The 27,651-nt window shown below is 39.9% G+C and overlaps 3 protein-coding genes across 7 annotated transcripts; 1 reads left to right on the top strand and 2 right to left on the bottom strand.

The window, feature by feature from the left end:
* Positions 1-227: 227 nt before the first annotated feature.
* LOC125232258 (DNA polymerase delta subunit 2) lies at positions 228-9,254 on the bottom strand. Its single transcript, XM_048137918.1, has 8 exons — positions 8,808-9,254; positions 8,607-8,728; positions 8,273-8,366; positions 7,173-7,324; positions 6,528-6,704; positions 6,211-6,282; positions 5,579-5,815; positions 228-391 (listed from the first exon to the last, which is right to left on the bottom strand). Exons 1-8 carry the CDS (start codon positions 9,167-9,169, stop codon positions 279-281), a joined length of 1,329 nt encoding a protein of 442 aa, XP_047993875.1. The 5' UTR covers positions 9,170-9,254; the 3' UTR covers positions 228-278.
* Positions 9,255-9,646: 392 nt separating this feature from the next.
* Positions 9,647-10,869, top strand: LOC125232261 (DNA-directed RNA polymerase III subunit RPC8). The gene is made up of 4 exons (XM_048137923.1): positions 9,647-9,809; positions 9,889-10,072; positions 10,216-10,356; positions 10,648-10,869. The coding sequence occupies exons 1-4, from the start codon at positions 9,699-9,701 to the stop codon at positions 10,854-10,856; spliced, it is 645 nt and encodes a 214-aa protein (XP_047993880.1). The 5' UTR covers positions 9,647-9,698; the 3' UTR covers positions 10,857-10,869.
* A 5,474-nt stretch (positions 10,870-16,343) lies between these two features.
* On the bottom strand, positions 16,344-27,433 carry LOC125232257 (integral membrane protein GPR155). 5 transcript variants are annotated; one of them, XM_048137912.1, is made up of 16 exons: positions 27,076-27,433; positions 26,834-26,949; positions 26,396-26,685; positions 25,773-26,083; positions 25,166-25,287; positions 24,706-24,871; positions 24,184-24,411; positions 23,611-23,763; positions 22,093-22,261; positions 21,077-21,232; positions 20,309-20,323; positions 19,055-19,208; positions 18,162-18,348; positions 17,407-17,582; positions 16,926-17,051; positions 16,344-16,550 (listed from the first exon to the last, which is right to left on the bottom strand). In XM_048137912.1, the coding sequence occupies exons 2-16, from the start codon at positions 26,920-26,922 to the stop codon at positions 16,358-16,360; spliced, it is 2,535 nt and encodes an 844-aa protein (XP_047993869.1). In that variant the 5' UTR covers positions 26,923-26,949; positions 27,076-27,433; the 3' UTR covers positions 16,344-16,357. The 5 variants fall into 5 exon arrangements, with proteins under 5 accessions (XP_047993869.1, XP_047993871.1, XP_047993873.1 ...); XM_048137914.1 differs by having other exon boundaries at positions 19,055-19,193; XM_048137916.1 differs by having other exon boundaries at positions 19,055-19,172.
* Positions 27,434-27,651: the final 218 nt, after the last annotated feature.

Below are 27,651 nucleotides of genomic sequence, written 5' to 3'. Positions count from 1 at the left end.
TTTATGATAATATTTTGTGCCATTCGCTAGGCTACAATGAAATTGTAATTTTACTGAATATTACATAGCATAAATTATGACGATACTTTGTTGCGCAACACCGTTGAAACATTTTTTGGACTCCCATAAATAAATCCTCATTAAGTAAATTTTAACTAATTGCCTAATAACGGTTAGGTTAGCGAAATATTACTTTCCAGACATGGTACATCCAATGAAAGACGTTGTTACTCAGGAAATACGTATATTACACTATAACAAAGAAAATAGATGAACAGTTAAGAAAATGACATACTATAACATTCTAAATTAGCCAAGTTAACGACTGCAACTGTTTTAGTAAGGCTGAAATCCGGAACACATACAAGTCTCACACGTTGTCCGTCTTCACCTGAAACAGGACACAAAACATAGATATTATAATAAATGAATAGAGAATACAAGATAATATTTTTGACGACCGGTCTGGCCTAGTCGATAGCTGGATAGTGACCCTTCTTGTTAAGCTAAACTAAAGCCAAATTTGTGTAATGAGCACAGATATTTGGTCCTTAGCTTAGTCATGGATGTTTTCTAAAGGTGCTGTTACACGGGCAACACAATTGCCAGCAATTCACGTACCATTTCCGTGTAACTAATACACAGAACTAATATTAGTGCAATTATGTTGCCCGTGTAACAGCACGGTAAGGTTTCTGTGCAATAATCTCCTATAATATTTATTTATTCATAACTAGCTTTTACCCGCGGCTTCGCCCGCGTAATAAAAGTATTCTTATTGAAACGTTTACAAAAAATAAGATTTTCATTTGGATCCGTAGGTTTCTTTGTAGGTACATCTGTCCGCGATTATTTCGATTAAGGTAAAGTGGGGCAATTTTCGACTGGGGGGCCATTGTAACTGATCTATTTGCTGTACGGTCAGCCAAGAAAGTGGTATCCCACTTTTCGACTCTATTGATCGAAAAGTGGTAAAGCACTTTTTTGGCTGACTGTACCTTACACATATTACTATTGTTTTAAAAGAAATTCTTGCAATGATTGTAGAATTGTTACACAGCGACCACAGCGTAGGTAGTAGGTACGAATATATATGTATTTTACCTATATAAATATTTATACTGGGGAAACTTCATACAACCCACATAGCCAGTATCTCGACGCTATGGTCGGTAGGGTAAAAAGTACTTCCTTGCATTATCGCTTACAATTTTTTCCATTTTGCTTATACATATTGCAAACGTAAACATATAAAAGGCAAGCAAACAACGATCTTCTTACAGCACATTGAATGTAATAGTTATTACGGATGCCGGATACTCGCCGATGCCTACTTACTAATCCCTTCCCACTGAGCCACCTGCATTTTACACTGCCTAGATATCGATTGCCGACCGATTATTCCGACCCCAATCCCTATTCTTATCCCCGTCCCTATCTCTATCCTTGTCCCCGTCCCCGTCCCCGTCCCGTCCCGTCCCTGTCCCCTGTCCCCTGTCCCCTATCCCTAACCCTATCCCTATCCCTAACCCTAACCCTAACCCCTTTTTTTTTTTTTGACGCAGAGGAAATGCATTACGCATCCCCCCGGGGCCTGGGGGTGACCCATGAGTGGGGGGTACGTGGGACTATCTCCTCCAGCAGCCTTTCCGCTAGTCGGAAGGGGGGGGAGGAGACTACCCACTAAAACCTCTGCGGCGTTGCCACCACTTGTCGTTGAATAGGGACGCCGAGGGAATGTCATAACATCCGCGACGCCCTCCGACTGTCCCGGCTCACAGTGAGCCGGCGCACCAGCACCAAAGGAGAGGGGGAACCGCAACGCTCGGAACCCCCTCCTAGGCGTGTAGGGTCAAGATTGAGGGTCCCCTACCCTCTGCCCTACTGGGGGAGAACACGGTATGCCCTGGCATACCGCGCGCGTCTTCGCCCCCTTCGTCTGCGCCGGAGAGGAAGCGCATCTTCCCTATCCTCGCGCTCCCTCTCCGAGGCCTCCTTCTGCGAGATGATTACTTCGCAGAAGGAGGCAACCGCATCCCAGGATCTCTCGTTTCGCAACATGGCCGCCACGACGTTGCCAAGCGAGAGATCACCCGACCCCAAGTCCGCCACCAATTCCGCCCTTTCCACAGCCCAGCGGGGACACACCTCCAGTGTGTGCTGGGCCGTGTCGTCCATCTCCCCGCAGTCGTGACAGACAGGACTTTCCTCTCTACCAATTCGGTGCAGGTAATGACCGAAACAGCCATGTCCGGTCATTATCTGCACCAATCTATAAGTCAGCCTCCCATGTGTCCTGTCTGCCCACGCCTCAAACGAGCCGAGGAGGGCCCCCACCGTTCGAACCCCATAAGGGCTGTCCTCGAGGTCAACTCGCCATCTCTCCCTTACTCTTCGCTTTGCCTCCTCTTCGGCCGCTCTTGCTTCATCGGGAGCAGGGTACACTCCAGTTACCCTGCTTTCGACCCTTCTTTGGTGCGCCTCAGCCAGTCTTTCGGCTTCCAGTTCCCACGGCGGTGTGCCGGCCAAGGCGCACGCAGCCATCCATCCCACCGTGCGGTAGGCCCTGCACGCCCGTTGGGCAATAAGCCTTTGAGGCCTCCGCAACAGCGCCTTATTTGACGCCCCGAGCCTATCTACCCATATCGGGGCACCATAAAGGGCCATGCTTTTGGCCACTCCAGCGTACAGGTTTCTGCACGCGGCAGAGGGCCCTCCGACATTGGGCAGGAGTCGGCCCAGGGCTGCCGCCGCCGCCACGATCCTCGGAGCAAGTTGGCGGAAGTGCTCCCCGAAGTCCCACCTGCGGTCCAGAGTAAGGCCCAAGTATTTGATGTGAGCCCTAATCTGGACTGCTTCGCCTTGCACTTTTAATTCCGCCCCTGCACGCGGGCGCCACCCCTTCCCCCCAAATATGATAGCCTCGGTCTTGGGAAGGGACACACGCAGACCGAGGAGCGCGATCCTTCCCACGATATGCTCCGAGGCTGCCTCCGCCCTCCTCATGGTCTCTCTTAACTCCCTACCTCGGACAGCCACCATCGTGTCATCCGCATAGCAGATGACGGCTGTCCGGGGGAGAAGAACGGCGCGGATGGCCCAGTCATAGCTGATGTTCCACAGTAAGGGCCCTAAAACGGACCCCTGCGGAACACCGCGCGACATGGGCCAGTGCTGCGTAACGCCATCCTTCTGGTAGAGCACTACCCTGCGTGTGAGGTAGTGCTCCACCACTCTCCTCAGATAGAGAGGCACCCCGTGATAACGGAGGGCCTCTCCCAATACTGGGTAGGGGATGGTCCCGAACGCGTTGGCGATGTCCAAGGACACCGCCACCACCCCCTCGCCCCGCTCTGTCGCCTCCTCGCTGAATCGCTTGAGGGCCCCCAGCGCGTCCATTGTGGACCTCCCGGCTCTGAAGCCGTATTGACGGTCCGATACGTTTGGGCCCACCTCCTCTAGGTGCTGGACGATTCGGGAAGATATAATGCGCTCAAATATCTTCCCGATCTCGTCCAACAGCACTATGGGCCTCCATCCGGAGGGGGAGTCGTGCGGTCGAGTCCCCTTACGGAGGAGGCACAGTTTCCCCTCCTTCCAAGCATCTGGGAACCGCCCTACCCGCAGGCACTCGTTCATTAGGGCCTTGAGGCGGTCACCCAGGTGTTCCAGGATTGGCGGCAGCACTCTTCCTGGTACACCATCTGGACCCGGGGCCTTATTGCAGCCCCTCAGACGGTATACCGCGCGGCCAAATTCCCCCTCTCCCACCGGTGGCACCTCCTCGTTTTCCTCCACCACTGCCTGAGGCTCAACCATTCTCGGGGGGTTGAAAATTGGCTCCTCCGGTGGAAACAGGCCCTCGACGACGCGGTTCAGGAGCTCCGGCTCCAGAGAGTCCATGGTGGGGCCCCTTTGCAGCTTGTTCCGCACAAGCTTATACGGTCTTCCCCATGGGTCCCTGTCAAGAGTGGCCAGGAATTCCGCATGCGCCGCGTCTTTGGCTCTGCTTATTTCCTTGGCCAGTTCTTCCTTTGCCCCTTTCAGCGCCTCGAAGAGCTCCTCCTCCTCCTCCGGTGTGTGCCTTCTTCTGCGGCATCTGGTGTACGCGCGCCGCGCCCGATTGCACGTGTACCGGAGGGCTGCAACTTCCGCTGTCCACCAATATACTCCTTTCTTGGGGGACGGTCTTCTTGCCCTTCTCATTGCGGCGTCGCATACCCTGGTTAAACCCTAACCCTATCCCTATCCCTATCCCTATCCCTATCCCTAACCCTATCCCTATCCCTATCCCTATCCCTATGTCCCTGTCCCTGTCCCTGTCCCTGTCCCTGTCCCTGTCCCTGTCCCTGTCCCTATCCCTATCCCTAACCCTAACCCTATCCCGTCCCCGTCCCCGTCCCCGTCCCCGTCCCTGTCCCTGTCCCTGTCCTTGCCCCTGTCAAATTATCATGCTAGGAGGTGAACTTTGAAAATTCCTTTCTTAGTGCTCCTCTACACCATATAAGGAACCTATGTGCCAAATTTGAAATCTCTAGGACCAGCGGTTTCGGCTGTGTGTTGATATATTATGTCAGTTAGTCAGTCAGTCAGTTTCTTCTTTTATATATTTTTTGATATTTAAACCCCATTGCACTACAACAGGGGAGAAGGTATTTCACTTTCGCCTCGTTAGATTTTAAAAACGTTGTATTTATCGTGATCAGCGACCCAATAAACCGTAAAAACGATACCCATATTAGTTTTTTGACTTTATCACCCCCTTTTCACCCTTTTAGGGGTTAAATTTTCAAAAAACCTGAAACACGTCTTTAGTCATATGTTTTTAGGATCCCTCCTGTGAAGTTTCGAATAAAACAGTGAAACTAACATTGTTTCCCCATACAAACTTTGAACCCTCATTTGACCCCCTTAGGAGGCGAATTTTGAAAAATCCTTTCTTAGTGCTCCTCTACACTATATAAGGAACCTACGTGCCAAATTTGACATCTCTAGGACCAGCGGTTTCGGCTGTGCGTTGATATGTCAGTCAGTCAGTCAATATCTTCTTTTATATATTTTTTTGATATTTAAACCCCATTGCACCACAACAGGGGAGAAGGTATTTCACTTCCGCCTCGTTAGATTTTAAAAACGTTGTATTTATCGTGATCAGCGACCCGATAACCCATAAAAACGATACCCATATTGATTTTTTGACTTTATCACCCCCTTTTCACCATTTTAGGGGTTAAATTTTCAATAAACCTGAAACACGTATTCAGTCATATGTTTTAAGGAATCTTCCTGTGAAGTTTCGAATAAAATAGGCAAACTAATCTTGTTTCCCCATACAAACTTTGAACCCCCATTTGACCCCCTTAGGAGGTGAATTTTGAAAATTCCTTGCTTAGTGCTCCTCTACACTATATAAGGAACCGACGTGCCAAATTTGAAATCTCTAGGACCAGCGGTTTCGGCTGTGCGTTGATATGTCAGTCAGTCAGTCAGTCAGTCAGTCAGTCAGTCAGTCAGTCAGTCAGTCAGTCAGTCAGCTTCTTCTTTTATATATTTAGATGAAATTTAAAGAAAATCATACTCTCATATAAGTCCGTAGCAAATTCACTGCAATTGCCAGTAAAGTATACAGCAGGACAGTTATAGATAGTAAATGGATCCGTGTCTATGCAGGGTGTGCACGGGACGGTGTCGGGGCAGGTTGGGGCCATGTGGCGCCATTGCAGTGTCTTCCTCATCACTTCCAGGGGGTTGTCAAGCTTGCTGTAGCGCATGATGTCCTTTATAGGCTCGCCAGATGAACCTAGGCAAATGAACCCTGAAAAACGAAATAAAACACTTACTGCCTGACAGTTGCAACATTTGGAGGCAAATTTAAAAATATGACTGAAAACATTTTTATTTCGCGCCTTACTCTACATGTTTCGCTAGAAAAATAGTTTATCAAATGTGCAAAAAGATATTTCCGAAATTTCCATGTTAATTTTTAGAATTATACCCAACTCTTGTTTTTGTACTCCTCTCTACTTGTGTTTTTAATGGAATGGAATTTTATTGGGATGCAGAACTAAATCTGGACATAGGCATCAGGGAAAAGCTGTGACAGCACCATCTATGCAAACTTATACACCAAAAACCAAAGTGGTCCAATTAGTACATACATCAATTTTATTATTTTCATTTGCATACAGAGAATTACTAATAAGTATTTACCTGCAACATCACATTCATATGGGTTAGATACTCTATTGAATGATTTATATTCCATTGCCTTAGGGAAGAGACCTGAAAAATAAATTTGAAATGTTAGAAATTGTATCTACAAAAAATGTTGAAACAAAAAACACGTATAAATCACATCCTATGAAGTAATTTTGTCTGTTGGGTTACCTCTTCTTAAAACTCCTAATCCAATTTTGATAAAATTTATTATGAATACAGTTTGAGGCTGATAATAAAATCATTTTGATTTTTGATAAACCTCATATCATAATCATACATACAATGCTGATGTTATGTTAAGTACATACAGTAGTGAAAAGGTTTTTGCGGCAGCATGACTCCAGCGGGATCCTTGCATCCCGGCATGAGGTCCAGCGGGGCCACGGCGCTGACGGCAGCACAGAAGCCATCCACAGACTCCACTGATGAGATCACATTTGACTCCGTAACTGAAGTCTCACTGGACTGGCTTACGAATAATCCACCTGGAAGCACATACAATTTACATTGTAATTAATCATTTTAATCAATCAACTGTTTGTTCGTAACATCAATAAATTTTATACTGTTTTTAACAATTATAGAGCATTATTACATTACATTGTAAGTAATAAAATTATTAAGAGTAGTTTGCTATTGAAATTTTAGTTTCATCTAACAACATAATTATATTCTTCATCTAGTATTGAATCATTTATAGTATAATGTTACTAATCATCTTTTAACAGCATTAGAAGTTAATGTTTTGGATAACTCTACACCCATTTGATAATTCAATCAGCTTATAACACTTTTACAACCAAGAACCCGCCTGGTAGGCACTCGTGAACTTTGCGCATATGCCGGAGCAAGCGGCCGGCTATAAATTACGACCGGTTTCTGACTTAGTCACGCCATTTTTTGGCTTGGAAGTGAATGTGTTAAGAACCATTCAAACAAAAATTTTAACATACCTGCTACAACAACTCGCACTATCTTAGAGAGTTCCTCCTGATACTGGGCAGTCCCCGACATGCCCGATATCCACTCCACCAACAGGTGCAGTGAGAACAGATGCTCTGGTGAGTTGCCCGCCATGTTGAGACCAGAAGTCAACACTATGTATCTGAAATAATTAACAAAGCAACAATGAGGATTAGACTGAAACATTAGACCAGCAGAAATTCAGAAACACTGATTTTTAAGAGTAATAAAAATAGATGTTTGCATGGACCAGTCCTATCATTTGTACAAATACCATGTACATAAGTACAATATAAAGACCAGTATGCCAATCTAAGTACCTTAAGCTTAACTTGTTCATATTATTGTAATATTTTAATTTGCAATAATAATAGGCTACTTGACCCTTTTTAGTCTGTCTTATATGATTAAGTACTGTCCAATTAACCGAAATAAAATATTGACATATTTCATTATGACCTAAAAACAGCAAAAAATATTTATAAAGGGTACTGTTACGTAATCAGGAGAAAACAACACAGTCGTGGTTAATCTATAGAATATCTGTGCATCAGGTCATTCTATTCGAAAACAACATTTTCTGACTTTTTAAGTATGAAGGCATAAAGTTCAATATGTCAGTGATTGTTTTGACATGCAGTAAGGTTCGAATTCGGTGACGTCACTCCATCGCTGACAGCGTTTTCGGTGGCCAAAATAAATAAAAAATTACACACATTTTAAATCGAAAATACGTACTATAAATATTTTTTTTATGTCAAATACTACAGAAGACAATCATTTATTGTGCCAAATTCGATACGAGTCTTGTAGCCTATATGGTCTTCGGTTACCGCTATAGTTAGGTTACTCATGAAATAAAACTATGGAAATGGATTATATCACATATAATTAATTTACAATACGTCCCAACGTTTCAAACACTTTACAGCATTTGTGGTCATCAGGTGATACGGGTTGCAATAATAATTTATATTTTGAAATATAATTCAATTGAAACATCATCAATTAAGTAGATTGGATTGGAATTTAATGTAAATAATCCTACTAAGATATTGCAATAACTTTTCATGAGGTAAATTCCACATACCTATCAGATTCCAACTTTGGCAAGGGTTTTTGTATGTTACAACCAGCCCAGCAAATATCTTTGATGGTGAATATTCCATCTTCATCTTCAGCACCTGAAAATTTGTAATTATAATAATAAATAAAAGCAAAACAAACATCCTTTATGTAACCATGTGTATATTATCAGTTTCAAAGACTTTGAAAATATGCTTCATTTTACAGAACCTTCTTTCAATATATATAAGAAAATCATTTTAGATCTTCTAATATACTTTAAACATAATTATGTATGTTCAAGCTGAATCGAACTGTATAAGTTGAGTTGAGTTGAATGTCAGACTACAAATACTTGCCTAACACAGCACAGACGACCCCTGTAACTACTTGATGCACATCAATGCAGTCTCCAGCTAATTTGATTCTTTGCAGTTCGTCCTCTAGTACAATTGTATCACTCTCATGAACAAAATGGGTCCTGCAAAAACCAAAAAACATTCATAACATACTTAACACATTTCCAATACCTAATCTCTATCTAAAAGAACAATACAGACCGTGGTGGCTGAGGAATGATTTCTAATTGATCTGAAAGTTGTTTCAATATACTGGGCTTCAATTCCTGGAGTTTAAATAGTGTTCCAATTATTACACAAGTAGTATTTTTTTCACGCAAATCGCACAGTTTCAATATCTTGAACTTGTTCCCCCACTTCTTATATATCACCGGCTCTAAGATATTTCTAAATGTGTTAAGTCTAGCAGAGTAAATATGGGCAAATTGTTTGGAGAAATCCCTGGAAACTTCATAAAATCGTTTTGAACAATCCTTATATTCCACATTCTGTCTTTCTATATCCAATGGTTGAAATATCTTTTCAAGTTTTGCAGATTTATCTGATTCCGTTTTAAATAACATATCTAAGCCTTGCTTGATATAAATACAAAAAATATAGCAGAACCAACAAATAAATTAACGAATACACATCAACGACATGACTTGACTTGATATGACAATAGCCTTGGCGCCATTTGTTTATGTCAAATCTCGAATCGGAAAAACACATAGTAAAACCGGTAAATAATCACAGTGTATAGACGGCTTCTTTAAAGCTAGGAACACACTACGCGGACGTCCGTCGTAAATCGACCGCGGACGGGAATCTGGACAATGGAAATACACATAACCGTGCAAACTATCGGTCGACGGACGCGGACGTGGCCTTGAGCGCGCGTCCGCGTAGTATGTTCCTAGCTTAACAGTGACTAAAATAACTGACTGTCAAATAGGGTTCCATAACTTGCAAAAACATTTACTACACTTTACATCACTATTTGTCACTGTCATGTCATTGTCATTGATACGTCAACGTCAAATGCATGTGTTTAGTTTAGATTGTAGAAGTTCGTCGGCGCCTTAATGTAATTTATTATAAATTTCAATTAAAATGTTTGTGTTAGCGGAAATGAAAGATGTGATACGGGTTACGCCCGAACACTTTCATCAGAATTTATCAGAATCTATAACTACTTTACTTAATAGGAAATTAGCAAATAAGGTAATGATGTCTTGTAACTTCATACAACTAGTTAAATCTGATTAAAGTCCTTCTTATGCATGTTTATATATTGTTTCAGGTTGTTTTAAATGTAGGATTATGTATAGCGCTGTTTGACATCACACATATTGGTCATTCATACATATTTCCTGGAGATGGATCTTCGCACACTGAAGTCAAGTTTAGGTATATAGTATTCAGGCCAATGATCGAAGAAATACTGATAGGAAAAATTAGAAGCTGTGGTAGAGAAGGCGTACATGGTAAATAAAATCATGGAATATTTTAATATAAAATATTACTATCTTGTTTAGTGTGAAAAAATAAACATAAATAACAATCATAATAGAAAATACCTCAACTTACGCAAATGGGACTAACTGACTTTATTTTTATTATATTTCAGTTACATTAGGATTTTTTGATGATGTGTTGATACCAGTAAATGCTCTGCAGCACCCATCGAGATTTGATGAGACTGAGCAAGCGTGGGTGTGGGAGTACCCCAAGGAAGATGGAGAAAAACATGACCTTTTTATGGATGCAGGTAATATTATACTTTTGTTTATTTTGCACTTTTTAAAGTGCTTATATGATTTTCCAGCCTATGTTTGAAACATTTCACTAACAATTACTACACTTTGAGACTTTGACTATGGGAAACATTCTCAGATGAGATCATTTCTTGAGTTGAGCACAATCATGATTTTATTATGACCACCAACATACATGAAAATTTAATCTAATTTCTTTCATTATTCTTGAAATTAAAAGGGATATTGTTATCCTTTATAAACAAAATTTATTAATTTAGATTTCTGACACATTTTGGCTACAGGTGAAACCATCAGATTTAGAGTAACCAGTGAAGCATTCGAAGAGAGCTTACCAACGGGCCCACCAGGGTCAGACTGCCCTGTCCAGACTGTGGCCCCTTACAGAATAGTCGGTGGAATCAACGAGCCAGGACTCGGTCTGCTGACATGGTGGGAAGCACCTGAAGCTGACGATGATGGTGATGAAAATGATGAAGAAAATCAGGAATAAACCATTATACTAATTTCTTTGTTTTGATGGTTTCCCTAATTTGACCTCTCCAGTGAAAGTAGGGTAATACAGAAGGACACCCATGTCTTTTTGGAGCTACATGTTGTTTGTTGTTATTTAGCATATTTGGTGACTATTTACTGCTGTATCTTAAATAACAATTACAGCTCTAACCATTGCCGGGGCTAAATATGTCACATAATTATTTAAACATGGATTTGGGAAAGCAAATTACAAACAATACAAATTAACAAATACTGATTGCAACAATGTTTATTCATTTCTTTTTTTTTACATTTTATATTTGCTCACCAAAATACAACAACAATAATATTTTACAATACATAATATGTATCTGTAATAGTGATATTGTATATTTAACTACAAACATTTATTTACTTAAACATCACAGCAAGCTTGAGACATCAGACCACTTAACAAGCCAATAACAAAATACTCCTAAATTTTGTTCATAATTACATAATATGGAAAACTTTAAATTCTGCGCTAAAATAAAATAACCTATACATTACATTAGCAAATGAATATCAAATGTAATGTAAATGTAACATTATGATATAGAAGAAGTATTGGACATTAATAATGGAGTGATATCCATTTTAAATATTCTTACCGTCTATTCCATTTTCAGTTTTTTTACTATGATGCCTGAACAATACAAAATCCTCAGAGAGCTATTTACCTATAGAATCCCAAGTGATCATAAAAGTTGATACTTTGATGGACGGCCACAACCCAGCTAAGACTATCTAGAGGCTGTAGCGAGATGATAAGGGTGTGATTTCACATAATTACTTTAATGTCCTTACTATAAAGGACAAATTTCAATTAATTTTGTAATTTTGACACAAATAACTAGAATGGTACATAGTGTCCAATTATGTTATACAGTAAAAATTTATTGGAGCACATATTGAATGATAAATAAAATACTAATTCCTAATGTGTGAACATATGTTTTGTATTGAATCAGTTTTCACTTTTGAACTACCTGTTCAAATTACGCATAATAAATTAAAACTCAACCATCCATACCATTTCAATGTCATAACTTAAGATATAAATAGGTACGAGGTACGAGTAAAATACTGTGTTTCGACTATTGAGGTTACATAATTATGATATGAATATTATAGACACTTATAATATATTAAATTACAATTATAAGTTAGCTACAAGTGGCGGCACGTAAGTTTAGCGCTGAGTGAAATGTGGATGCGCTGCGCATGGGGACGCATAGCCTTCGCCCCCTGTGAGACCTGTTTTTGACTTCTACGCAATAAGGGTCAACGCTAGACTTTTTTGCCGCTACTTATATTTGTCTTTTTGATCTTCCAGCTCACTGACTATTGGTATTACATGATATAAACAAATCATTGACGTCCAAATGGACTAATGTCAAATGTTTTTTTATAAGTAAGACTGGAACAAAAACCTAGGTCCAACACAATTTTATACTTTAAATAGCTGAAGAAATTATTGCAATTATACAATCAATTACAAATTATCAATTAATAAATTGGCTCTTGTAAGGCGGCCATATAAAACAAGTATAAGGATATTTGATTATGATTATTAGATATAGGTAGTTTCAACTCAGTTGAGGCCACGCACACTATAACACTGTCATGTAATGACAACGAGATTTTGAAATTAGTGTTCTTACCGTGTACCGACTGCAGATTCAACAGTGAATTGTCAGAAAGACCAAAAAGTTTCTATTTACTATTTTGTTAAGAATTACGTTTATAGAACAATTTTCAAACAAAACAGAAAATAAAATATCTCGTAGGTATGTGATTAATTAATTGTCAGATTATGATTGTAAAATAAATCGTAGAAATCAAAGATAGTATGTAATAAATTACCTTATTTTATCATCGTAGCTGTTAAAATGGTGTTTACCTATTTTTTTTCATTACTTTATCAGCAGACATAGAAGTCGCAGTATAAGCGATTTCCGATATAAAATATATCGATAGCTGAATACTTATTTGGAAGTGAAATTTCATATGAGCTATAAAGTTCACTGGATAATTTAATTTAATAAAATAATATCGTTTGTCCTTAGCAAAATTTTATTTGTGCCACCGCGACTTCCAGCTAGTAATACTCAGTTCACATTTAATAGCGTCATGACAAAATTAAACGAAGAAATAGCAGCAGTATTTGATAAAGAAACGTTTCACAATATTTTCAGAAAAACTCAAGAAAACGAAGAAAGATATAGGGAAAGGGAACCTATGATAGATGATTTAACCGAAAACCAAAACCTTATAATCAATCCTAACGAATCAGATGAAGATATGCCAAGTGACGGTGGTTTATAAAAGGATTTGTTCATTATTTTCTACTGCTTTTAATACCATTAAAGATAAGTATATCAATAAATAACAATGTTTTTCAAAAATATATTAATCGTTTTTAGGGTTCCGTACCAAAAAGGTACAACAGGAACCCTTATGGTGCGACTCTGTCCGTCTGTCTGTCCGTCTGTCACATTCCTAAATATCTCGAGAACTACTAATGCTATCAACTTGAAATTTGGAATAGTTGTGAACATTGTGAACCTCTACAAATAGAAGGTATAATTTTTTTAAATTTATTAATTTTAATTGTAGAAAATGGCCAAAATGAAAGGGGGGCAAACTGTAAATTTCAAGTTACTAGGTCAAGTGGGGTATCGTTAGAAAGAGCTTAAATTGAACGTAAATAAACTATTTTTTATAATTTTTTTGTTGTGGAAAAAAAAAGAATTTTGAAGGAAAATGTAAAAAAAAAATACCGTTCCCCCCCTCCCTTATCTCCGAAGTTTACCAACGAAAAATTATGAAAATTTTAGGAAACATTGGTTTTATGCTAAATATTACAGGAAAAATATAATTGTGTTTGTATCTTGAAAACTTTTTTTTTTATTCACAAAAAACTTTTCACATTTTTACTTTTAATTTATCCACCTTTGCGGATGTATATAGTACTTCAAATTAATACGAGATGTTACGTAAATCATCTTCTTTCCAATAAAGTAAAAATTGTTTAAATCGGTTAACATTATAAAGAATAATCCCTGAAAAACCAACATACTATGGTCGCGCAAATTAGTTAGCGAATTCACCGAGAGATGGCGCTATTCACAATAATGCTCATTAGTACCTATACTTTGTCTTCTAATCAAGTCGTTAGAGTTATGTGAAAACATGAAATATTTTTAACTGGGGAGTTTGAAAGTTTGTACGGAACCCTCGGTGGGCGAGTCCAACTTGCACTTGACCGGTTTTTTTTTACATTCACTCACTCATTTCATTCATTCATTTTTTTGCAATCAGTACTAATCTTTATTTAGCTGTGTGTGTTATCATTCACTTCAACTTCCGTGGAATTACCATACATAATATATTTAACCTCTCGTATGCTTAGGAGCAGATCTGCTCCATATTGTTTCAACTTTAACATGTAGTTATTATGACTAATATATTAATGACAATTTTTTGACAGACGCATACGAAAGGATAATAATAATCATGACAACATGGTTTCTTCTCACTAATCAAGTATTTTTTTTACTTGGCGTTATTAGATACGGGATATTAGCCGCCTTTACACAGTCGCTCTATCGCGCGTTCCCGGAGCGTACAGGATAGTTCACGTTCTTTCGCGCGTGATTGCGCGTCGAAGTTTTTGAGAACGGAAAGAGCGTGCGTGTAAAGGCTAATCGTGCGCGATAGACCGCGTTATTATTGTTTATTCTTATTTATAGTATCGATTTGTAAAGAGCAAGTAATTCAACCACTAATTCTTTAGTCCACGAGCGTATGTCCGCCATGTTGCGCGCGCGAACGTACGTGTAAAGACAACCTCAACCACGCGATTACGCGCCCGCTCCAGCGCACGCAATCGCGCGGTCTTTCCCTTCCCCTCCCGTCGGCTCTACACGCGCATTCTTTCACACGCGATTGCTGTATCACGCGCGATAGAGCGTCTGTGTAAAGGCGGCTATTCCCATTGCTTGAGATCAAACTCGTAACTGGTCATTAAGTATATCACATATCGTTGACGTAATCATAGAGTTAGGTGCCTTGCCGGCTTTTAAGATGGGAGTGCGCTCATTTTTTGAAAGCATGAAGCATAACGCGATTACGACCGCTCAGAGGCCAACCAAATCCTCTGAACGGACATAAAACATAGTGTTACATTTTAGCCGTTATAGTAAACGACCTTTAATATTAAATATAAATGTCTTTTCCTTGCCTTGTTATAACTACGATTAATCCTCGAGGTATTCCATGACTACTATGAATCCAACCATGCTTATTCATAAAACCCACAAATACCTTGGTGATAAAAATATTTAAAAAAATACTATAAAATTGATTCTTAACATTTTTATATATATTAAAATAATATTTTGTGCTATTTAAAACTAAAACTTATATTTTTTGAACTATCTATAATAAACACTGGATCAATTATACTTAATAGTCTTTACTACCTTATCACCATTTTACATTGGCTATGATTTTCCACTTTAAAAAAAGATACGAGACAAACCATAAAATATAAAATCGAATATTCACGGAATTAGATACAACTTAAAGGGATTATAATATATTAATATTTTAGTTTTCAATAAATATCACTTGCCACGTGAAGTACTTCTTTAGTTTTTTGACTTGGGTACTTTGTCAGCTTTGATAAGTACGGCGTCATACGATTTGTATTACTAGTTTATGTTAAGTATAACAATAGAGTTATAAAATAAACAACGAAAATAGTTTTCGTTGTATAAATGAATGCATTCGCTCTTTGCATATTTTTACTAAATTACGCATATTACTTCACCTATCTTTGGTATGTGATCTTTGATGACGCGTCTGTTTCAACCGACAGGGATGTTTCGCCGTTTACAGTATGTGTAACGAGTACTTATCGAGTCAGAAATGGACAGAAGAATCAACGTCATCGTAGTGAAACAGAGGTCACAGGTGTCTGCTGATGCTGTAGAGTGTAGACGACTGCCTGCTCGATACATGTATTATATACTTGAAGGTGTACAGGAGCGGGGAGTTGGTGAAGAGGTGTTTGTTGTTGAGGTGCGCGATAAGGCGGCTGTCGAGCAGGTGTCTGCTATAGACGACCACCTCCTGGATACATGTAATGTCTACTTGAAGGTGTACAGTAGCGGGGAGTTGGTGAAGTGGCCGTCGAGCACGTGTCTGCTATAGACGACCGCCACCTCGGTGTATGTATAGTATCTACTTGAAGGCGTACACCTTGGAGGAGTGGGGAGTTGGTACAGTGGTCCATGTTGTTGAGGCGCGCGATGAGGTAGCCGTCGAGGTGGAGTCGTCCATATTAGGTGACGGCCTCCGCCTCGGTATAGTATTATCTACTTGAAGGTGTACAGGAGCGGCGAGTTGGTGAAGTGGCAGTCGAGCGGGTGTCTGCTATAGACGACCGGCTCCGCCTCGGTATAATATTGTCTACTTGAAGGTGTACAGGAGCGGAGAGTTGGTGAAGTGGTGCTTGTTGTTGAGGTGCGCGATAAGGCGGCCGTCGAGCAGGTGTCGTCCATAGGCGACGGCCTCCGCCTCGTCCTTGGCAAGCCCGCAGCTGATGAGCCAGCGTACGAGGCAAGAGCCGCGGAACACGTTGCGGTATGTGCGCATGCGCCATCTAGGAGATAGAGTGGTGAAAGTCATTTGTGAAACCAGGTACTTTGTATTGGCTTTAGCGTCTATTGCAGACGATCTTGTGCAACGTACGGGAAACATCGCTTTTGGAGGCTAAACGACTTAACAGACTGATGGTACTTTGTATGATACGATACGACACAGAAAAACCTGTGAATAAGTGGATAAACATATAAAAAAAAAACATATTTTGTTTGACACGGCACATTTATGGTTCGCTCAAACGTTGCGTGGCGAAACCAATAATTTTCAACGTAGCGAACGATATGTACGCTAATGTTCCTCTGTCAAACTAATAAGAGTTTAATTCGCTATGATAAACTTTTATTATATTGGCTATGGGCGCAGATTTATTTACCTGGTATCTTTGGCTATGGCTTCCTTGCAGCGGTCGAGATGGTGCATTATGAACTGGTCGCAGACGTGTTTGGTTTCGAAGCTGAGATCCTCCACTGAAGGCAGCACAACCGTATCAGCGCCGTGCCTGAGATGAAGAAAATATTACATTAGATCGTAAAGTAATTTAGTATCCACATAACAAAAGAGCAGAGACCCTATATGTTGTCGTCGAATTTTGCCAATTCCGAGCTAATCTTAATGGTGAGCGCTCCGGGTTGGAAGTTCCAATGACAGGTGCTTTTGTAAAACTAGTGTCTACATGAAATCTAGTCATGGGATTGGCAAATAATTGCCAATTCGGACCCCATACTCTCATGAGCCGAAAAAATAACGCATGAAAGAAGAAAAAGTTCGGGGTCGCTATTACGTGTTTAGGCGATCGCACTACGAACAAAAGTTAGGAAGCGTACCGAAATAACTGAAATAACAATAAGACTCACCACTTCTTCTTAAAGTATCTGACGGCCGGTATGATCATCTCCTCGGGGTCCAACCCGAACAGCACGCACATTATCAGCGCCTGTCCGTACGTGATCGCGATGTCCAGAAACTGTATCTCGATGAACACCCCGCTTTCGTCTTTTTGCATCATGCGCCAGGTCGTGTATGTTATTCCCTGGAATAAAAACACAGATAGATTAGCTTTTTTTTTAATTTGTGCCTTGATTACTTCCCCTGAATGTGTTTGTAGTGATAAGATAAATTTATCCCATTAGCCGGGTCCACGCGTCACGAGGCAACGTGCCCGCGTGGGAAATAGAGACGTGGCTAGGACGAGGCAGTGCGCACGTTTTGCTAGGCGAAGCAACCTGCCTCGGCTAAGGCACGTCTACATCGGACGATAGTCGCGCGAGCACATTGCCTCGCTCTGTATGGAGGTTTTTAAATTATTATGTTATGTACCTAGTCAGTCCTTTCCCCTATAATTCGGCCCCTGATTTCTACCTCCGAATATTTTTTGTTTTGATAAAAATCGACGTATGATGAGCAGGGTGTGCTTGAGCAGCTGTCAGGCTGTATACTCTGACTACACTCACGATGGGCACGGCAGGCGGTATACTCTGGCAGTACTCACGATGAACATGGCGAGGCTGTAGAGTATGATGAGCAGGGTGTGCTTGAGCAGCTGTCAGGCTGTATACTCTGACTACACTCACGATGGGCACGGCAGGCGGTATACTCTGGCAGTACTCACGATGAACATGGCGAGGCTGTAGAGTATGATGAGCACGGTGTGCTTGAGCAGCTGTCCGCCGCGGCCGCGAGTGGTCTCGGGCGGCAGCAGCCCCAGCTGGCCGGCGGCGCGGTCCAGCTCGTTCAGGTACTGGCACGGCTCGGGGCCGGCGCAACGCTGCTTTTGTGACGGAGGGCATGCGCAATCCCTGAAGGAGGAAAAATTGTCTTTAAAAACTATACGACTGTATAATAAAGAGTACTATCGTATGGCCTTTCCCGTTCCCTGCTGAAAGTGCCGCCCACCCGCTCTAGGTTACCTCACAGTTACGCGACTAGTCGACCTCCATATCTCAGTCATACAAGCATGGCACGCGTTCACCTACACGAGCTTAAGACTGTGTGCGGAGGAACGCGCCTCTTTCATAATATTGATGATCGTTGAGATTGGTCTGTGACAGAAGCATTTCAAGGACTGTCGTACTTACAAACTCATTAGTCTATTTTGTGTAGTGAAACTTTTTCCAGCTTTAAAGCCGATGATCATTATTTTGACCATAACTCACCATAGTTCACGAACCACACGAACGTCGTTCACGAACAGTGCCAAGGTCAACCTTGGCACTGTTCGTGAACGACGGATTGAATGTGGAGCTAGTGTCGGGGTGATGTTATGTGGCGAAATGTCAAATTAGGGAGCTAGCTTTTGATTTTGCGCTGAAGCGCGTTGATTTGAGGGTTGTATTGTATATACCAGGGAGAAGCAGCGGCTGGTCCGTACAAGCCGATTCCCACCGGCTTGCCTAAAATTGATTACTAGTTAAGTATCTAATGTTAAGGTAGGGTTCTTTTTGCTCAGTGTTTCCTAGCAGAAATTTTCACCAGCCCCCACTGCCAGGGAGTTAAGCCACTCACCTGTGGTCAGCGATGTCCTCGATGTCCTGGGAGGTGGAGTTGACGAGCCCGCTCTCGCAGCGAGGATCGCCCGAACAGCAGTCATTGCCGTTGACGCTCTTCGCGGGACTCGGGGTCGCTGTGATGGCGCCGTAGCAACCTGTCAATTGTAGTTCTATTCATCATTTATATAAATGTGTTAGAGTTAGCAGGTTTGGAAAATGTAAGGCCCAGGTCTTACAGTTCGTGGGATAAAGTGTCAATTTTAATTAAATGGGTACTTATTGGTAATTGGCATTTGTTAGTCATATACCTCGAAATCAAAAAATCCTTGTAGCTTTTCACCTATTCGCTTTATCTCAAAATTTCTGAACCGATTTTTTTCTTGTAGTATGATTTTTGGTCACTAATAACAATGGTGTATAAAATTCATAGTATATTTACTTCCCTGCCTTTCTTCACTGTAGTCGCTTTTCACCTCGATAAATATTTGTTTGTAATGCGTTATTAGATATCGTGATATTTCCTTCAAGCACTTTACCTTTATAGTTTTGTTTTGTAAATGCATGTCGCATTTGTAGTTTTTCTCCTGGTTATATAACCTCGTTGTGAATATCACTGATATTACTAAAAAAATAAAAGACACTATTTGCTGTCTGTCACAGAATGCAAATGATGATGTTGATATATGTCCATTTGACCACGTATTATATCCCAGTGATATAGCCTGTTTTCAAAACTGTTAAAACAATATGCGACCCAGGTAAAATGCGACTAAAAATATTTGCGGCTAACTGAAGAAGCTATTAGTGAAGTGAAGCAATTGCTACATAAAAATCTGCTATTGTTGTAAAAATCTATTGAAATTATACGCGGTTAACTAAATAGGCTATTGATAATATGCTACATCAAAATTTGCTACTGTTGTAAAAATCTACTAAAAATATATGCGAGTAACAAAATATACCATCGATATTAAACGCTACAACAAAATACGCTATCGCGGCAAAACGCGAATAGGTGAAAAGCTACTAGAATTTTTTGATTTCGAGGTATACGACTAACAAATGATATCATCTAACGCCCTATTGGCCTACGACCTATATACTATATGTAATATTTTAAAGTAGGTACCAATAACCTGCACCTAAATTAAAGTTATTCAATGGAATTTATTTTAAGTTTATTCTCTTTCGGAGGTTGGTAAATAATTTACTAACCCCCCACAATTATTGTCGAATCCTGGGCCTTATGAGTAGTTAAGTTATTAAGTACCTTGGTCTTCCCCTCCTATGTTGCATTGAAACAAGACATTAATAAAGTCAATGTGTTTTTCAGCTAAAATGTTAGCCGTGGCTTTACAATATAGGCAGTTTGATAGTATTGTGTAAAGCCGCATCTAAATATGCCGCTTGCGCTCAATTTTCTCACGTACAGTCACCGGCATAAATAAGTGATGAGTCGCTATCTTATCTCTCTATCTGAGTATCGCTAATTCCTGCGAGTATTGTGAACAAAGATATGCAATTTACGAATACGGGCTGATTTACACGGTAGGTCATCGCGCATGCGAATTCGTGCGCTGTGTAAATGGACCTTACCAGAGTATCGCCGCGCTTATCAAATCTAGACGAATCTTAAAATTATCTCTCCGTTAACTATTTTTAAATCGGGACTTAATCGCGTATGACTACATCCGAGACCACGGGGACAACGCCGTCCCTAAGAAACTTTGTAGGTCAGTTTAATATGTAGTCATACGCGATTAAATCTCGATTTAAAAAAAAATAAACGGAGAGATAAGTTTAAGATTCGTCTAGATTTGTGGTGTTGTAGGGAGTGTACAAGTTTCTAATGGGTTGGCAACGCGCATGTGACACTTCTTGAGTTGCAGGCGTCCATAGGTTACGGTGACCGCTTTCCATCAGGCGGACCGTATGCTGGTTTGCCACCGACGTAGTATAAAAAAAAGATTTGATAACTTTAAATCAATGTTTTATCTCTCCGTTTTCAACCAAGCTAGTGTCGGCTAGTGTTCCTCACCGTTATGAGAGACAGACTGCGTGGTGGAAACCGGCTGCTCGTTATCGACGAGGCCGGAGCTCTCGTCAGGCGACTGTGAGATGTCGGCGGAGAGACTTGCGAACTGCGCGCTGCGCCGCCGGAAACGGATGTAGAGTGTCAGGCAACCCGTTGTAACTTGGACAAAAAAAAAATTATAATTGCCGGATCGTCTTAAGTCATGGCAGCGGCAGCTCACTCCGCGATTCTATCGCCGCTCTACAAGTACATGCTGGCGGCCGCGAGTTCGCGGCCTAGTCAGGGGTTGCGCGCTTTCTCACGGAACGCACGTTCGCACTTTCTATTGTTCCTTTACGTCGCGAGTTTTTTTAAGGTTCATTATGTGATGTCCGCGTGTGGAGTGGCTAATAATGCTCAGTTAAATTAGACATCATGAATAAAATAAATACCATAGGACATTCTTACACAGATCTACTATTGATTAAGTCACACGGAAAAGTTCAATAAGGCTTGTCATGTTGGAACTTAAACAAAAATATATAAATACTGTATATATACCTACAAAGTACCCAAGACTTGAATATAATAGTATAACATTTTATCTCAGTATTAATTCGTTTTAATCCGTAGGCAACCCTATCGTCAGTCGCTGCGCACGTGCGGCTCGTTTCTTTGTAAGAATTAAGTAGGCATTTACAAAATTAGAATTCATCCCACAGGTCCACATACTATCAATTTGCCGGACGATATCGATCTTTCAAACGCAAATTAGGTATAACAGTGCCGAAAAACTGACAGGCCAGGAACGTTCTCTTTTGTTTTACGAGGGTCTTTCTTGGGTTCAGCTGAGAATTGTGTACAAAAATTACTCTAGACTTGACTCAAGTCTATTTGTTAAATAACACTAACCCGTGATACAGAACATGAACTGATACAGCCGAATAGCGTCCACGGTTTTGGCGCCGAGCACGCCATAAACCTGAGAAGCGACCGCATCACCAAGTATGCTGGCCAGTAGTTCACACTCTTCAACTCACCCGTGATACAGAACACGAGCAGGCACAGCCGGATGGCGTCCACGGCCTTGGCGTCGAGCTGCAGCGCGGGCCGCGTGGCCACGAGCACGGTCGCCATGACGGCGGGCGCGCCCCACGCCACGAACGCCAGCACCGGCCACAGCGTCACCACAAAGCAGGGCCCGCGGCTCTGCAAACAAAACACAATTAATGAGGACGGACAGACGGAAATAACGGCTAAATGAATATTGTAGTTGCATTCCTAAATTTCAATTTCAATTCATAAAATACAAATACAAGGGTTACTAAATCAACTAATATTCATATCGATACGCTGTAGACGACTGGTCGTGACCAACGATCCTCAACCATAAGGGAACAACTGAGAAGAAGAAGAGTCGACTGAAGTGAATTTCACGAATTGTGTACATACAAAAAAGACACCATAGAAATCAAATAAAACCTTCTGCAGTATTTCTTTAAGTAAAAACAGGTGTGTAGTAGTAATCTATTGCACCAGAGTTAAAAAGTTTAACTTCCATGATACGTAATACGCAAACCACGCATTACAGGATTAAATTACGTGGGGTTAAGAACTATTGCTCATCCTTAAGTAGGTACTTAAGGATGAGCAATAGTTCAAGATCATATTGTACTAAGCTACTTATCGAGTTAGTATTGTATTAAACTCGCTGATCTGACCCTTTAGCACAACATGCCTTGTCGCGCGCGAGTCCATACATCAGGCGCGACTTCAAGCATGGACTGCATGGACTCGCGCGCGACAAGGCAAGTTGTGCTAGAGGGTCTGGTAACGAAATACTGCAACTTCGATGTTTTCCTCGTGAATCATTTGCTGAATTTTGATTACCTATCATGAGCGTTTTCTCTAAAGTATATGATTAATTAAAAAAAAATTAAATTAAACTATGGCCTAACATATTATTATTTCACGTTGATACTATTATCTACCTAACTAAACCTCAAAAAATGATCGCATGTCTTCATAAGTCCTAACATAATTTACTATGCTTACGTGTTTATAATTTACGCCCGGTTGTCAAATGGATAATTATACGATCTTAGAATATTATAATATTCGAAAGTTCGTAAAACGCGCTCAATATGCTTTCCAGTCCGAGGACAGAAAAATTGCTTAAAAAATATTGTTGTCATAACGAATAAATTAAAAACATATATTTTCTTTGTATTTACAATCTCTCTGTATATTGATTTCAGATGTGACCCGAAAGATATGACAATGCCAATTGTTTACGCCCGGACGGCGGCGGTCAATGCCACTGTCTGCGGGTAGCCGATATAATTTTATTTGCGCGTGCGATAAGGATAGCAAAAGGCTCATCGATGAATGAAATCTTTAGTGCTCAGCACCTATATTTTTATGTCAGGGATGAAAGAGGTTGTCATAGGCCGATAGATAGGAGTACAAACTGAAGCTGCAGTGTATAGTCTGCTGCAGTATCACCGACGACAGATCATGCTGACACCTAGCAGTAACTATAACAGATTGTCATTTACCTGCAACATGAGGAGGCCGATAGACAGCATGGAGGTCCAGAGCAGACAGGAGTACATGCTGAAGGTGCAGAGCGTCTGTTGGAGCAACACTGACCAAGATGGCGTGTACGTCGTGTGGGGACCGCCCCAGATCACGCTGATAGCTAGCAGCGCCTGTATGAAAGTTAATATCATTATCGGGAGTAATTACAATCTTTTTTCTTTCTTTCATTTTACCTGTTCTTTTTTTCTGTCAAAACGAACTTCAAAAGTTTATTTATTAATTTTAATCTGTTGTAACACTGTTTATGTCATATGTCCAACACAGGACAGGCTATGCCTAGTGTGGGGATCAGAATAGTTATTTAAATAAATGTTTCACTAAAATTGTTTTTATCAGATCTTTAGCGGTTTAAATAAATAAAAAATAAGGGCTAAGATTTGCCATCGCAAATCGAGTAAAATAGAGCTGAAATAGGGCTTTCTAAGAGAATAAATTCTACTTGACTACTTTGAACAAAACAAAATACTTAATTACAATATGCTTTTGCATAAAACTCGCAATTATAATAAACTATTAGTATAACAACTTACCTGTGATACCATTAAACACAGCGTCAATCTGTGCGGCATACGCTTATACTTTTTCGTAGCAATGAACACCGTTATCAACCATACACACGCCACTAAAGACACTATAGACAGGTGGAAGCCAAACTTCTTCATCTGCTCCGCGTAGTCTTTGTTGATTGATATCACTTGGGCTGACATGAACATTATAGGCGCTGACAGGAAAGTGCAGATCACCATTGATGAGGCCATCTGAAATTGTACATTTGAATGCGGTCACTTCGTGTTGACTAGCCGGGTCCACTCAGAGCGAGCAGCATCGGCAATTTCCTCGGACGGCAAACGGCCAATGTAGACATCAGCTTCGGTCGCGAAACCCTACGCGTTTTCCTCGGTTGAGGCACGGTTAAAATTATAAAAAGTGACAATGTTCAATGTCAATCTTGTATGCCTCGGTAGGAATAGCTAATCGTGGATTCGGCTTCGCGTTGTTTGACAAAATCAAAATTCATCCAAGACTTGTTTTTATTTATGTCGATTACTTACCAGATCAACCTCAAGTTGATACAGATTAGAGAAGACAAATACAGCAGGCGCAGTGGGTATGGTTCCGTACAAGAATGCGTAGGTGGACAACGAGGATGTCTCTGATTCGTTACCCCCTGCGTTCAGTGCGCTGACGCTCTCTCTCATCACTACTGGGAGGACAATCCTGAAAAGGTATGTGAGCATAATGTACTTGATCCAGTCAGAAAGATGACTACTTGTGACAGCGGCCGGCACGGACGAGATTTGCTTGTATTTTTATATGAATGATCTGTGAAAGTATGTTTATGGTAAGCAAGTAATAAAGGGCAAAAGGACAATTTGGTACCAACATACTGATCTATTTCGTATCGACCGTAAGCACATCTTTACGAATCTTCTAGTAAAATAATGTTAAAATATCAGTCATCAAAGGAAAAAAATGTTGTTTTTTTTTTGAGATAAACTATATTGGACTCACAGTTTAACCATTATTAGGACACAAGGCAGCAACAGAGCTGGCCCTCTCAGTCTGTGTATTTGGCCAACCATTCTTAGCCCCAATAAAAATAGAGCACTGGCTGAAAAAGAATCTCCAAACACCTGAAATTATAATTGTTTATTGATGATCCTGCAAATCTTGCATAAACATTTCAAAAAAGTATCATTACTTGATGCATGTTAATATAGATAGATCTTATAAGTAGGTATAATAGGTTAGTTTACTACTAGTCAAATCAGTTTCTTTTTAAGAACTGTCAAAACGATTTGCTAATACGAAATTACTATGAAATACTGAGGAGTTTATTATTTATATTAAATAGAAATTATATTTAAATATAACTACTGTCAATATTTTTCTCCTAATTATGTGGTGCTTTATATTATAAAATATATTATAAAATAATATATTTTATAATATAAAATATATATTATAAAATATTTCATTTTAAGTGTAGGAAACTAGCCTATTGACATCCAGAAATATATGAGTGAACAAAATACTTGACATTTGATTCACTTGATTAAATATATATTGAATATTGATTCTGACTGTACATAAAAATAACAAAACAAATAACACTTACTTGCAGTAGCATTTCAATGTATGGTGAAAGAGGATGTTTCAAGGCAATATTGCCAATAATACCCAGAACTGTCATCACCAAAACCGGGTTCAGAGCAATGCCTTTCACTATTTGCCGTAACAACTTGAACTTGCACAGTTCACTTGATCTCTCTCCTTCTGGTGATGTGGTCACTATTTGAGCATTGTCTCGTTGTTTCTTGATCTCCATTAATACAAAAGCCACTGGGTTTAGTATTGCTAGCGATATTGGGGCCATCAAGTATAGGAAGAGAGGATATTCTTTATGTGAGTTCTCATAGATTGCACTAACTGAAATTTACATTTAGTGTTAGAAATGAACAACACAAAAAATATTGACTTTATCTAATAGTTTCTAGTTCAGCTTTGGAATTTCTTAAGGGTGAGCATGTTTTAATAATATTAAATTTTTTAGCAACTTAGGTTTACTGACTTACTAGTTGGAAGAAGTTGGTTGACTTCTTTACCAAGAAGGAGGAAGTTACTGTATTTGGCTGTGGCAAGTTTTTAAAAACTTCCATTGATAATATTCTCTACAGTCTTCTTTGTAAGATGCAATATATCTAATTACATGAATAGAAGTTGATTAACCTCAACACTTACTTATTGGATATCCCAAGGCAAAATCATTGCTCTGTGTGCAAAAGATAGCAAATATACCAGCTCTCCCAAGGTTCACTGGTTTTGACACCAGGATGGTGACAATCATGACTGCAAAGAACACAATTCCTTTGGCTAATAGAATAGCCATAAGGAATGTCCAGTTCACTGTACTGAAGTCCATTTTGGCCAGGGACAAGAATATGAGTGATGGAAGAGCAAAGGTGCCCACAAATGTGGCAATCCCTTTTGATTCCGTCTGTGACACCACATTTAGACGGCCGGCTATATACCTACAATAAAAAAATATATTTGAAATCAAAAATATTTAAGAAACTAACAAGGTAATTCAATTATAGTTCTATTGTCATAACATATGATATGATATTTTCCTTTCAATATGACTTATTTTTTAGCAAATAACAGTAGATATCTTCTTACCCGCATAATATGATTGTAAAGCACTGGAATAGTGCCGGATATAAATTATCTGCTTTAGCTGGATCAAGGAGGAAACTTGATTCTTCCATTTTATCGAACTTGCTACTTTATTGTATCTAGAACCAAAATTTGTTATTTTAATGGCGTTAGTCACATTATCGATAAAAAATAATTCATTACACTATATCCAAATCGACCTGTTCCTCGACTGGGAAACGTGTCTTTCCATAATATACACTTACCAATATGTTACTGAAGTGTATAAATAAAAATACATCTCAAACAACCAACATTAGGAAATTCGTACAATAAATAGAGAAGATTTATAACACGCTAACGTTAAGTAATAATTTATTAAAAAGCTATTCTAAGAATATTTTAAATTTAAAACAGGTATTCTATACTACGCCGACACTTTCTCATAGGTTACATTGAGAAAATAGAAACGGAAAATTATCGTTAGCACTGAGAACAATGATATTGCGACGTGAGCTAACACAGGCACTAGTATTTATCAATAATTCATTTCAAATCTATGATAAGTGAATTTTTTCAGTGATTTTGTTTGATTTTTACTTCATGATTATAATGTTGACACTTGACATTTTGTCATCAATCGATATAAGTAAGTTTCATTCAGACAAGGAATTAGAAGACAAGTTCATAAATAAAAGTTTTAATGAGTAGCTGGAATAGCTTCAGTGTTGCCAGTATATATTAAACAGGGGTTCCATAGTTTGATTGCGGTGTGTGTAAAGAAGACTTAATTGTTTTTTATGACAACCGAAAAAACCGGTTAAACGGAAGTGCTCTTCATC

Source organism: Leguminivora glycinivorella, chromosome 12 (genome assembly GCF_023078275.1).
Source record: "Leguminivora glycinivorella isolate SPB_JAAS2020 chromosome 12, LegGlyc_1.1, whole genome shotgun sequence".
Lineage (NCBI taxonomy): Eukaryota > Metazoa > Arthropoda > Insecta > Lepidoptera > Tortricidae > Leguminivora > Leguminivora glycinivorella.
Note: the sequence above shows the minus strand (reverse complement) of the source record. Positions and strands in the feature narration are given on the sequence as shown.

Excerpts from the sequence above, each read along its gene's own strand:
- LOC125232258 (XM_048137918.1), bottom strand. The coding sequence starts at position 9,169 with ATGTTATTTAAAACGGAATCAGATAAATCTGCAAAACTTGAAAAGATA. Across the intron at positions 8,729-8,807 it reads ATCATTCCTCAGCCACCACG|GACCCATTTTGTTCATGAGA; the intron begins GTCTGTATTGTT and ends TGGTTTTTGCAG. Across the intron at positions 6,283-6,527 it reads GCAAAAACCTTTTCACTACT|GTCTCTTCCCTAAGGCAATG; the intron begins GTATGTACTTAA and ends TTTATTTTTCAG.
- LOC125232261 (XM_048137923.1), top strand. The coding sequence starts at position 9,699 with ATGTTTGTGTTAGCGGAAATGAAAGATGTGATACGGGTTACGCCCGAA. Across the intron at positions 10,073-10,215 it reads TGGTAGAGAAGGCGTACATG|TTACATTAGGATTTTTTGAT; the intron begins GTAAATAAAATC and ends ATTATATTTCAG. Across the intron at positions 10,357-10,647 it reads TGACCTTTTTATGGATGCAG|GTGAAACCATCAGATTTAGA; the intron begins GTAATATTATAC and ends TTTTGGCTACAG.
- LOC125232257 (XM_048137912.1), bottom strand. The coding sequence starts at position 26,922 with ATGGAAGAATCAAGTTTCCTCCTTGATCCAGCTAAAGCAGATAATTTA. Across the intron at positions 24,412-24,705 it reads ATCAACTTGAGGTTGATCTG|ATGGCCTCATCAATGGTGAT; the intron begins GTAAGTAATCGA and ends GTACAATTTCAG. Across the intron at positions 22,262-23,610 it reads TCGGCCTCCTCATGTTGCAG|AGCCGCGGGCCCTGCTTTGT; the intron begins GTAAATGACAAT and ends TTTTGTTTGCAG.